General features: G+C 41.3%; 1 protein-coding gene across 1 annotated transcript; it reads right to left on the bottom strand.

Annotated features, from left to right (window-relative positions):
- Positions 1 to 1,353: 1,353 nt before the first annotated feature.
- On the bottom strand, positions 1,354 to 2,142 carry LOC308269466 (induced myeloid leukemia cell differentiation protein Mcl-1-like; the record flags this gene model as incomplete). The annotated part of the gene is made up of 1 exon (XM_080704831.1): positions 1,354 to 2,142. The coding sequence occupies one exon, from the start codon at positions 2,140 to 2,142 to the stop codon at positions 1,354 to 1,356; it is 789 nt and encodes a 262-aa protein (XP_080560957.1).
- Positions 2,143 to 11,788: the final 9,646 nt, after the last annotated feature.

Genomic DNA, 11,788 nt, shown 5'->3' with positions numbered 1-11,788 from the left:
TTAAAAAGGTCTGGTTATAAGTAGGAGATAGAATGCCTCTGGTTTCAATTCTCCAATAGTGAAAAAAATATAAATAGGAGCTCATAGAGTCTGTCACCAGTTAAATTAGGTCAAATGGAAGGAACTCAAATGAGTAGTTGCCTAATCAGAGTCTATTATTTTTTAAGTCACTAGTCTACACTCCATCCAAAACATCTTAAACCTCCATTATTTACTCAGATATTGAAAATCTTTATACAACTTAAAGGGTTAACTTTTATTCCACAATCTTTTAATCCCAGGTTCTCAAATAAAAACCTATCTAAAGAATACTAAAATCATATGGGGAAACTATTATCTGCATAGTTCTGAATCAGATTTGTTACACTATAATAAGGTTGCATAAATCATGTCAATTGGTTCTGTATATACTCTAGAACTGACCAGAACAAAGTTTAGAATAGAAAAGCTGTAAGAAACATGTCTAACTATAAAAGTTACAAATTTCAAAAGGCTATGGAAAAAATCTTATCAAATTTTAGACTTTCCTCCTTTTATGTCTTTTACCTGTACATAGGAACATGGGATGATCTGTAGGGAATACCATGTTGTTCTGCCTGAAGTATTCACCTTTTATATCCTGCTGGGAGCTGCAGTTAGCCACAAGAATGTCCTAAATTTCACAGACATGTACTAGTTGTTTTGTCTTACAATTGAGGACAATCTATATTTGTACCTAATTATTGAGACTTAAGTCAAGTATTCTTGGCCATTACTAGGATAATAAACTATGAAACATTTAAACCAAGTCAAAGTAGAACAGACATTAAAGTCCTGGACACTTAGACATTCTATTCACCAAGAAATATATTTGGGAAAGCTAATTACAGAGAAGCAAACCTCCCCTTCACACATGTAAAATACTGAGGCTTTAGGCACAGTTCAATTATTTTTAGCTTAAATCCATTTTATACAGGTCACTGGCATTATCAGAACCTTTCTTTTTAACACTAAGGAATGAATTCAGTGAGCATATTCAAATAGATTCTATGACTATTCTGACTACTGGCTACTCTTCTGGTTCTAGACAAAGAAATTGCATCTTTCCAGCCTACCATCTTGACTAAATCTAAGTCTTCCTCCATGTTTTCCCAAAATGAAGTTTTAAGCAATAAGGTGAAACTTTGATTCTTCAAAGGGAACTACTTTCCCCACATATTCTTGTTAGCCATAGCTTTATTGCCACTTGTTTTTTGTCTAGGTTGCTAGAGTGGAAGTCTTAGAGGTTATATAACTTGGGCAGCTTTAAGTTTGACTTCCTAAATACATAAATCACATAAATATGTGGCTTGGGTGGCTGGAGTTAATTAAGATTCAACTATTGCATTTGCAAATCCATCTTACTATATACGCCAAGCAAGCTCCTACTCCAGCAATACCTACAAAAGCCAGTAGCCTCCTTCTGACTTGGCTTTCTAGGTCCTCTACACAAAAGGACTCCACAAACCCATCCCAGCCTCTTTGTTTGACTAGCCAGTCCCGTTTCGTTCTTATGAGAATATCTGTAATATTTGCTGCTAATGGTTCAATGCAGCTCTCTTGGTTTATACTCTTCAAGTGTTTGGCCACAAATGCACCAAAAGAAATTAAAGTCACAATCCTGCCCCAGTTTGTTATGCCATCAGTGAAAACATGGACTGTTATTTGAAAAAAATATTTGAGGTTGTCTTTGTTTTTGATGTCCAGTTTCTGAAGCATTCCTTGGAAAACCATCTTGTGGTTGTGCTGCACAAGGTCCCCAACCTGCCGTAGGGTCTCCAGGGCCTTCCTACTGGTGGCCCCAAAGCTTCCCAGAGGTTTCACATCTTTGGTGCCAGTTGCCTGCTCCTGAAGGTACCTGGTGATGATCTCCAGTGACTGCTGGTACAACGTGTCCTCCTCCACTGCAGGGAGTGGCATCCAGGGTAGTGATCCATCCATGCTGGGGTTCTTACTGGCTTCTTGGACTAATACCTGTAAGGGCAGAACAGATGGCCGCTCCCTGAGGAGGGGCTCTGGCTCGTACCCATCCAGCTCCTCCTTGGGCTCATATCCATCCAGCTTCTCTTTTGGAGACCTGGTCGTGGCTGGAGCTTCCATCTTCTGGAGTTGTAAAGTCAGCATTTCTCTTTATAAGAGACAAAATCCTAATGCCTGTCTAAAACACATTTTGTTGAATAATTAATTTTTGTGAACAGTCCATGCTTATATTAAAAATTTATTGTTATTCTCTCTCATATATTCCTATAAATCTATAAACATAGGTATATAATCTACTTCATTAATTATGTTACTTAGGTCTTTATCATCATCATCATCATCATCATCATTATTATTATTATTATTATTATTTGGTGGTATTGGGGATGGAACCCTTTTACCTCTGGGCTAGAACCCTTCTACCTCCGCACTACACTCCCAGACCTATTTTTACATTTTTAAAAATTTAGAAACAGGGTCGCTTAAAGCCAGCAAGGCTGCCTTCGAACCTGCGGGTCCTCCTGTCTCCGTCTCCCAAGCGCGAGGATTACAAGCATGCCCACTCCCAGCTCTTTATCCTTATTTTGACTACTTGATCTGTTCTAGGTGAGAGGGATAAATTAACCAGTCATTCTTTTTGTTCATGTCTCTGAATTTGCTGTGGTTTTGCTTTATGAATTTAAGTGCAATGTTACTTGGTATATTGACATTCATAAGCATGGAATTTTATATTTCATCCCTTATTGTTGTAAAGAACCTATTTTTGTCTTATTTAATGCCTTTTCCCCCTCTGAGTTTAACTTTGAGATAAAAATCTTGCTCTTGGCTTTTATTTGCTTGTGAGCCTATATTTTATTTTCTGCCTTTCTGAATTGTTTTTACTATATCTTACATATATAGCAGATTGAAAATGTACTGGCATTTTTTGATGTGCTGTTTTGAATTGACAGAATGATATAATGGAAATATATGGATTAGCATTTCAAAGATCTAGCTCAAGACCAAGCTTGGGCACACATTCACTATGTGACTCTGGATAAATCTTCCTCTTTCTGGGTCTCAGTTTGCTCACTTGAGAAAACAGGTGGTGAGACTAGATGACTTACAGGTCTCCTTTATGCCCAATATTTTATGACTCTTAACTACCTTCAGAGATTTCATAGAATTACTGTGAATATTCCCAATCATATCAAACACCCTCTCCTGGAACGCAGATTTGATTTTTTGGAACAAATGAAATTTATTGGAGCCAATTCTGATTAATACTGTATCTGGCAAAGGTAGATGACACTGTTAAGGCTTGGAATTATAACTGACTCCCTCATCTTTATTTTGATACTAGAGATTGAACCCAAGGGCATTCTACCTCCAAGCTAGTCCCCCAAAACCATTTAATTTTCTTTTGAAACAAGTTCTTGCTAAATTGCTAAGAATCTTGCTATGTTAATGAGATTGTCCTCAAACCTATGATCCTCCTGTCTCAGCCTTTCAAGCAATGGGATTACAGGTGTATGCCTCTGTGCCTGGCTCTTCTTCACCTTTATTTCTGTAAATCCAGTTTTAGTTTTTGAAGCACAGTATGTGTTTTTTTTTTTTTTTTTTTGGTGTGTGTGTGTGGTACTGGGGATTGAACCCAGGGGCATTATACCTCTGAGCTACACCCCCAGCCCTATATTTTCATTCTTTAATTTGAAACAGGGTCTCACCAAGTTGTGAAGGGCCTCATTAAGTAGCTGAGGCTGGCCACAAACCTGCAATCCTCCTGTCTTAGCCTCTCAAGTACTGGGATTACAAGGGTGCTCCACCATGCTTGGTTTATATCCAGTTTTAAAAGGCAGAAAACCCAGTACAAACTGACCCAAGGAAAGAGAAAATTACTAGTTCATAGATCTAAGAAATCTAAGGTCTTTGGCTTCAGTCTGCTTAATACAGCAAATCAAATATTATCAGGACTCACTTGATTATATTATCTCTCATACCTGACTTCTCTGTGTTAGTTTCATCCTGGCATGTTCTCCACTGTGTGGTAAGATCAATGCCGGCAGCTTGAGGCTCACATGTTCTTATTAGCAATTCTCATGAACAGTAAACCCACTTTTCTCAACAGAGTACCAAAAGTCTCAGAACTGATTCTTACTAGTCAACTTTGAGTCATTTGCTTATCACTGTGTCAATCTTAAAGATCAGAGGGTTGTCTGATTGGTCATCTGTGGGTCACGTGCTCACCCTGGAGTCTGGGTAACTCAGTTCCACTTGGATGGAACATGGTGGAAAGATGCTTTCCAAAGTAAAATCATTGTGCTGATCTCAAAAATGTATAATGGATGGAGAGGAGAGGGAGAGAGAGAGAGAGAGACAGACAGACAGACACATGGACAAGGAGAGAGAAAGAGAGATCTAATTATTGGCTGCTCTGGACAAGTTCATACTTTGAAATGTTTCCTCTTTGCTGTTTGTCTATAGTATAGCCACCACTATGTCATAGTGGCCTCCTATCTAAATTTCCTTGCTTCTATTACCTCTCAAATGCATGCTAGGCATTACCACCACATACATCTTAATAAAATACTGTCTGATCCCTTCACTCTTCAACTAAAAAATTCTCAATACCACTCTCCTATGAACACCCCCATTCTTCATTGTGGCACTCACCTCTCCACACCCTGCTTCTGCACACCTACTGAGCTGCGCCTGCTCCACGTGCTCACCATCACTAAGCACACTGCACATTTTCCAGGCGTTGCCTTGCTCTAGTTATATGTTCTTTTTTTTTATATCATCATCGTTCTTATTCACGTCTCTATCTCAGATGATGAGCCAGAGACTGCCAGTTATTCCAGTATTTGTTTACTTCTTCTTTAGTGTGTGAACCACTGGATTTTTAGCCAGGCACATGGCTAACCAGTAGAGATTATACTGGACCAATAGTGTTAAAGTGTAGTTAGATATATAACTTCTGACAAAATGCCCTTAAGTAGAGGGTTATATTCTTTTATGCCTCTACCTTTTTTTTATTTTTTGGAAAAAGAATGTGATGGTTGGAGCTTCAGCAGCTATAATAGATCATAAAGGAAAAGCTGCATGCTCAGGATAATGAAGCCACAAGATAAAAGAAGTTCCTGATTACCAGAAAGCCATCATACCAACCTGGGACTGCCTACACCTGCATAAGAATAAATTTCATTCTATTTAAGCTAGTTACTTTGAGATTTTAACTACTCAGAAAGCAACCCCCTCACAATATATTGTTAAAAAATTTTTTTTTTTGGTGGTACTGGGGTTCCTGGAAACCCTTCTACCTCCGGGCTACACTCCCAGACCTATTATATATATATATATATATATTTTTTTTTTAATTTGGAAACAGGGTCTCTTAAGCCAACGAGGCTGGCTTTGAACCAGTGCGATCTTCCTGTCTCCGCCTCCCAAGTGCAGGGATTACAGGCGTGTGCCACCACACCCGGCTTTTTACCTAGTTTTTAACCTAAGGCTCATTGATATGTTTGATGAAATGTTTTATACATTTTATCCAGTTGATTTTGTTGGGAGAATCTGCCAGAGTTTCTAGTCTTCCATAGTGAAAGCCCAATATGATTTTTGAAGAGTTTGGACTATTTGCAAGATATTAACCCGCAGTCTAAAGACTCTAACTCTGGCACTCTAAGTTCCCTATCTGTAAATATGTAGAATAACTACTTTTCACGTATGTCAAGTTGTTTTTGGTAAAGAAAACAATGTGAAGTCAATTTGAAACTGGAAAGTATCACTAAATAAAAATTTTCATAACTTTGAAAATAAAATAGAGGCAAACAAGCCACATAAGTTACAACCAAGGGCAATGACCTTAGAGTGATTTGTTCAATTTAAATTTTTTTTGGTATTTATCTTGTTTACTGGCCCCATGTATAAATGGTAAAGTCTTAAGATGAAAAATAATCAACATTATTTTATATGTTGTATTTGAAATTAATGATATATTTTTTTGAGGTACTGGGATGGAACCCAGGGGATTCCTACTCCCAGGCTACACTCTCAGACCTATTTTATACTTTATTTGGAAACTGGGTCTCACTAAGTTGCTGAGAGCCTCACTAAGTAGCTGAGGCTGGCTTCGAACCTGTGTGATCCTCCTGTCTCAACCTCCCAAGCACGGGGATTACAAGCATGCACCACCACGCTCGGCATTACATAATTTATTTTTAATGAAAGGGAAAGAAGGCAAATGAGCACATAACAAAATCTATCATGTTTTTAAGGTAGGTGTGGTGGCGTACGCTTGTAATCCCTACATTTGGGAAGCTGAGACAGGAGGATCATGCAGGTTTGAAGCCAGCCTCAGCTACTTAGCGAGACTCTCAACAACTTGGTGACACCCTGTTTCTAAATAAAATATAAAATAGGTCTGAGAGTGTATCCCAGAGGTAGAAGACCCCTGGGTTTTACCCCCTGTCTGTCTGTCTGTCTGTCTGTCTCTCTCTCTCTCTCTCTCTCTCACACACACACACACACACACACACACACACCTATCATGTTTTTAAAGTTGTGTATTTCCCTTTGGCATATAGGTAGGTAAGCAATCTAACTTAGGATGCTCACATCATATACTTTACAGGCTAAGATTCTGGGTGTCTAGCATTTTTACTATATCTTGGTGTTATTATAGGTAACTATCAACATTACTGTTCTTATTCTCAAACCATGCTAGCAGTTTAAGAATCCATGGAGAAGCAACACTTTTAAGGATATTGCAAAGAGCCTTGCGGATGGTAGGTTATTTGCAAATGGACAGACACAGGGCTCAGATATAAGGCTGTTGCTTACTATTTCTGGTAGATGCATGATGTCTGAGGTCTTATGTAGAACATAAAGGGCCTGTCCTTTAAACATTCATATACCATCACAGTATACTCTGTATGTATGTCATTCACTTATTCTGCATTTATCGAGCCAGTTCTACTGCATGTCAGGTCTTGTGCCTGTTCCCAAGAAGCTCATAGTCTAACTAGATGAAAGGAGAAATAAAACCACAATTATAATTCTATGTAGAAAGTGCTAGAAAGGGATAAGGTGTTATGGGACCACAGGCAGGGACACTGAGCTCATACAGGAGTGGGTGCAACGGGGCTGGGTGGCAAGCAACAGCAAAAGGTTGAAAGTGGAATTGATACCTGGAAGCATACACAGGAATTAGTGAGGTAAAGAAAAGGCAGAAGAACAGCACATAACTATGAAAAAGAAACACGGAAAAGACAGGGATATAATGAGAGCGTGGCTAGACTGGGGAGCCCAAGACATTTGCTGTATACTGAGTTCATTCATTCCACTTATTATTAACATACTTGTCTCCTTATGTTTAAGTTCTTGGAAGGAGGGTACTGTTTGTAACTATTTTCATGTCCCCACGTGTAGCAGAAAGCATATAGATCATGTACAATAAATGTGTGATGAATGAATGGCCAACGTGAAATAAGGGAGAAGAATTAAGGGTCTTTTAATGAAGGACGTTATATCTAACGGGCAGTGGATGAGAGGCTAAATTTAAGAATTACTGGAAATTGTAATGGATAGAACTTGGTAATATATTAGAGATGGAGGTAGAAATATATGACTGGAGTAAAAAGTAACTTTCTAGGCTTCTATTGGATTATAGGTAGATGAACAACTCAGTGAGGTAGGAATTCTTACTATAGCCATCTACCAGTGACAAAGTTGGGATTATTGAACACTAACTTACCCCAAATCACAGAAGTAGCAAGTGGCAGATTCAAAGCCAGGAACTCTGATTCCGATAGCCTCATATATAACCTACTTTCCTCCACTGTCTCTGAGGGTGACCAGCACGTGGAAGGGCGGTTCTGTTCAAGGCGCATCACACACGCTCCAGCCTCCCTTTTACTACACACAGGCCCGGGTGGAGACTGCTTCGTCTGTCAGACGTTGAGGAGCTGGGTTCTGCGCGTATTTTCACCTTTCCCTCTTGGAGCTCTTCAAGTGGAGCGGAAGTTTGATAAAACAGCTCACACAAAAGAGAGAAGGCAGGCACAGAAACATTCTCGAATGCTCTGGAAGCTGCTGGAATGATGGGCTCTGGGTTCTCCCGGGCTCCCCTCAGCCCCCGCCCTCCCCACAAGACGTTATATGGTCTATGTGGGCGCCAAGTCTCGGGTCGGGTCCAGCAATCCTCAACTCACAGTGAAGGTGCCTCTCGGACGGCTGGCGCGCCCCGCTCGGTCGCGGTTACCCCGAGGCCGCCTCTCGGGCAGGGAGCCCGGCGCGGTGCCGCCCGAGTGGTTCCCAAGGAAACCGCCCGCCGAGGCCCCGAGCCCCGCCTGGCGCCAGGGGGCGCGGGAGCGCGCCGCCCCAGGCCCCGCCCCGCTCAGGCCCCGCCCCCGGCCAGGCCCCGCCTCCCCTCCCCCGGGACGGGCCGCTCGCGGCTCGGCCCGGCTCCCGGCGCAGGCGCAGGCGCAGTGCCGCTCCCTCGGCGGCCCCCAGCGCAGTGCGCCCGCCGCGGCGGGGTGTACCGGCGTCGCCCGCCGTCCTCCTCCGCCGCTCGCTGCCTCCGGGAGCGCCCCGGAGCGCGGGCCGTGGCCGCCGCGGGTTCGTCAGGTGAGTGCGGCCGCGCGGGGGAGGCCGGGCCGCAGCACCGCCCCCTGGGCGCCCGCCTCCCGGAGCGCGGCAGGTGCAGGGCTCGGCCTGGCGCCCGGCCGCGGCGCAGGCGGGCTCCCGGGTCCGAGCCGGGGTGGGGAGCTCGGCCGGGGAGAGAGTTCTCCAACTAGTCGGGGGCCGGTCGCAGGACGGGGCGCGGCGGAGCCTCGCGGAGGTCACCCCCGGGAGGCTTCGGTGAAGCCCGGCGGGGGGCAGCGCAGCCCGGCAGCCCGCGCCGGGTCCAGGGACGCCGCCGCCCGCGGCCGAGGACCGAGGAGTGAGGATGCTGGGGGTCCGCGGCGCGCGAGGAGTTGCCAGTTGTTAGGGCATCAAACAAACAAACACACAAAAAACACCCGAAATGGCTCAAGAGTACGGTCTTGAAAACCCGGAGCTCTGAGTTGAGGCAGTTGAGTTTCACGGAAACGTTGCCCATTCCGAGGCTACCTGTTATGCACGCCTCCCCCCCCCTCCTTTCTGGAAAGAGCCCTGTAATCTTCTGCTGTGGAATGATTGCATAATTGGAGGAGGGGCCGATAAGAGGATTAGAACCAAACTGTTCTATTGTAAATTTATTGAAAGTCCTACTGTCTGCTTATTATCTCTATTATGTTGTTGGAACAGTCCCCCCCCCCCAATACTGAATGACAAATCAAGGAGAAAAAAGAGGTAGAATAGGTTTGTAGACCATCATTGTAAATATTTGATACTGTTAAATATTTCACCAGTTTTATGGGACCTGCACTGTTAACATTTGTTATTTATTTACTAGTACTGTGAATTTTGATAGGACTCTTCATGTTTGGTTAGACATTGTATTCTGAATCCGGTTTATATGATCAATCCTAAACCTTTGTGGAATTTTTCGAAATGAACTAACAGTTTTACGGTTTCAACTACAGTTGTGTATTTTTTTTTTTTTTTTTTTTTTTTACTATTAGAGGAAAAGTCTTTACATTTTGCTCCTTTTCCAGTACAATAATGTGATGCATTAATGCATACTTTTGTGAACCAGAGTGTTTGATGTAACTCTTCCTTGAGTACTTTCCTAAACCAGCTTATCTGTGGTATTGACTACATTTAACCTTCACAGGATGGCTATTTGATATTCAGCTTCCTCATGGAGTTTCTAATTAGTGAGGTTTCTAATTAGATCCCATTATAATTTTTGAATTACTGTAGTTATACATTCTTAAATATCTTTACCTCTGATTTTCTCCAAACCTCCAACCCACCAATACTCACATAGATGCTCTGTAATTTTTTAAATCGAAAAGTTCTTAGAAAAGTTCACCTTTAATTTTTAATATGGCAAACAGAAACTTGTAGGTTCCACTAGTTTTACATGTACTGTAGTGACTAGTACACATTTTTCCCTTACCTGAGCAGGTCTCACTGCAAAATTAGCTGACTTAATGAAAAGTTATTTAACTTTCAGTGCCATTACTTAAATAAGCATATGATTTTGGGCAAATGATTTAACCTCTCTGAGCTTATTTTCTCCATTTGTAAATCGGAATAGGAAATAAAAACATACAAAATTGCCAGTGTTTGGTAATTTTTTGTATGCTTCAACCTACTATGAACTTTATAATGGTGGGATGAGGATTTAATAAGATATTCCATGTGAGATTTGGGAGAGGAAAGAAGGAACAAATACCTTGATGATACGGCAGACCACTATGCTCGTTGTTTTAAGGTACCTTGACTCTAGTTCTAAGTACAGTCCTTAAAGAGAGGTGATTTATCAGGTTTTACATATCTGGAGGTTGAGATGCAGACTTACCTATAATTAGTTGTCATTGGTCATAAAATTGGTTAATGGCAAAGCCAGGATTAAAAACTATGTGACCACCCTGAATAGAATTCTTTACTGGTCCATCCCCCTGAAAAAGCTTCATACCTATAAGGAGAGACACATATGAAAGGTGTAATTTGTATTTCTAGTGACAAAATAGCCAAGGTTTCTGATGATGGTGATACCACTGCTGCTGTCTTGTTACTGAGTCTAGTGCTTCCCATGTATCAAACCTGGATCTAAGCGATAAACTCCATTTACTCTCACAATGAGCTGGGAGATAGATTAATATTTGATTCCCAATTAATAATTGAGAAAATTGAGATGCTGAGATATTATGTAGCTTGCCAGTAGTCACATAGTTAATTATGTCACAGACCTAGATTAGAAGTCAGGCAGTTGTCTTTTAATACCAATGCTCTTTATCACTGTACTTTATCACCTCTTCATGTGCAAGTTGTGACACTGAAGAATTGTTTCTTCTTACTATACCATTTCATGTGTAGGTTATAATGCTGAAGAATTGCTTTAATTTAGCTTTTATTAGATACTTAGTATTAGCATAATATGTAGTTCTTATTGTGTCACTGGAGGTTTTTTTTTTAATCAAATATTCATGAGTATCACTCTGCAAGCCAGTGGGGGTTAAAGACAAACATTCACAAAGAATCTGGAAGGTAATTTTCTCATAAGGTAAATTTCTCATAATTTTAATATGTCCCTCAAAACTTAGAGGGTTGTAAATAAATTTAATGAGTGCCAAATAAGATGAAAAAGTAGAATAGTTGGGTTGTGGGAAGGAAAGAGGGAAGAGTGAAAAGCAGGTAGAGATATTGGTGTGTGGAGGTAGTAAGGGTAAGTTTTGAGGGTATTCTGAGAGAGTATGCTTTTTCAAACATAAAAAAGGAAGCTGAGATGGGACTGCAGGTTCGTGGCCAACTTCAGATACTTTGGCCCCCCTCAATTTAGTGAGATCTAGTTTCAAAATAAAGAATATAAACTAGGGCTGAGTGTAGCTTAGAGGTAGAATGCCCCTGAATTCAACCCCCAGTAATGTAAAAACTAAACAAAAACAAAAACAAACAAACCCAAAAACCTAGTTTCTCCTTTTCTGTACTACTATCCTTAGCTGTACCAGGTAGTACTTCTTTTCCTCCTTTGTGCTTTTATAGTATTGAGTACCTGTTTCTATTTTGGAACTTACTCATTTTGGTATTTGCACTGTGTAACTTTCTAGGACACTAGAAAACTTTTTGACAGGTGTTCTCTTTATAAACTCTTTGGTGGGCAGAGCTCAGGTCATCTTACCTCATTTTGTGGCTTATGCTTCATAATTCAGAAGGAACT

This window comes from Muscardinus avellanarius, assembly GCF_963383645.1.
Source record: "Muscardinus avellanarius genome assembly, chromosome: 11".
Taxonomy (NCBI): Eukaryota; Metazoa; Chordata; class Mammalia; order Rodentia; family Gliridae; genus Muscardinus; species Muscardinus avellanarius.
Note: the sequence above shows the minus strand (reverse complement) of the source record. Positions and strands in the feature narration are given on the sequence as shown.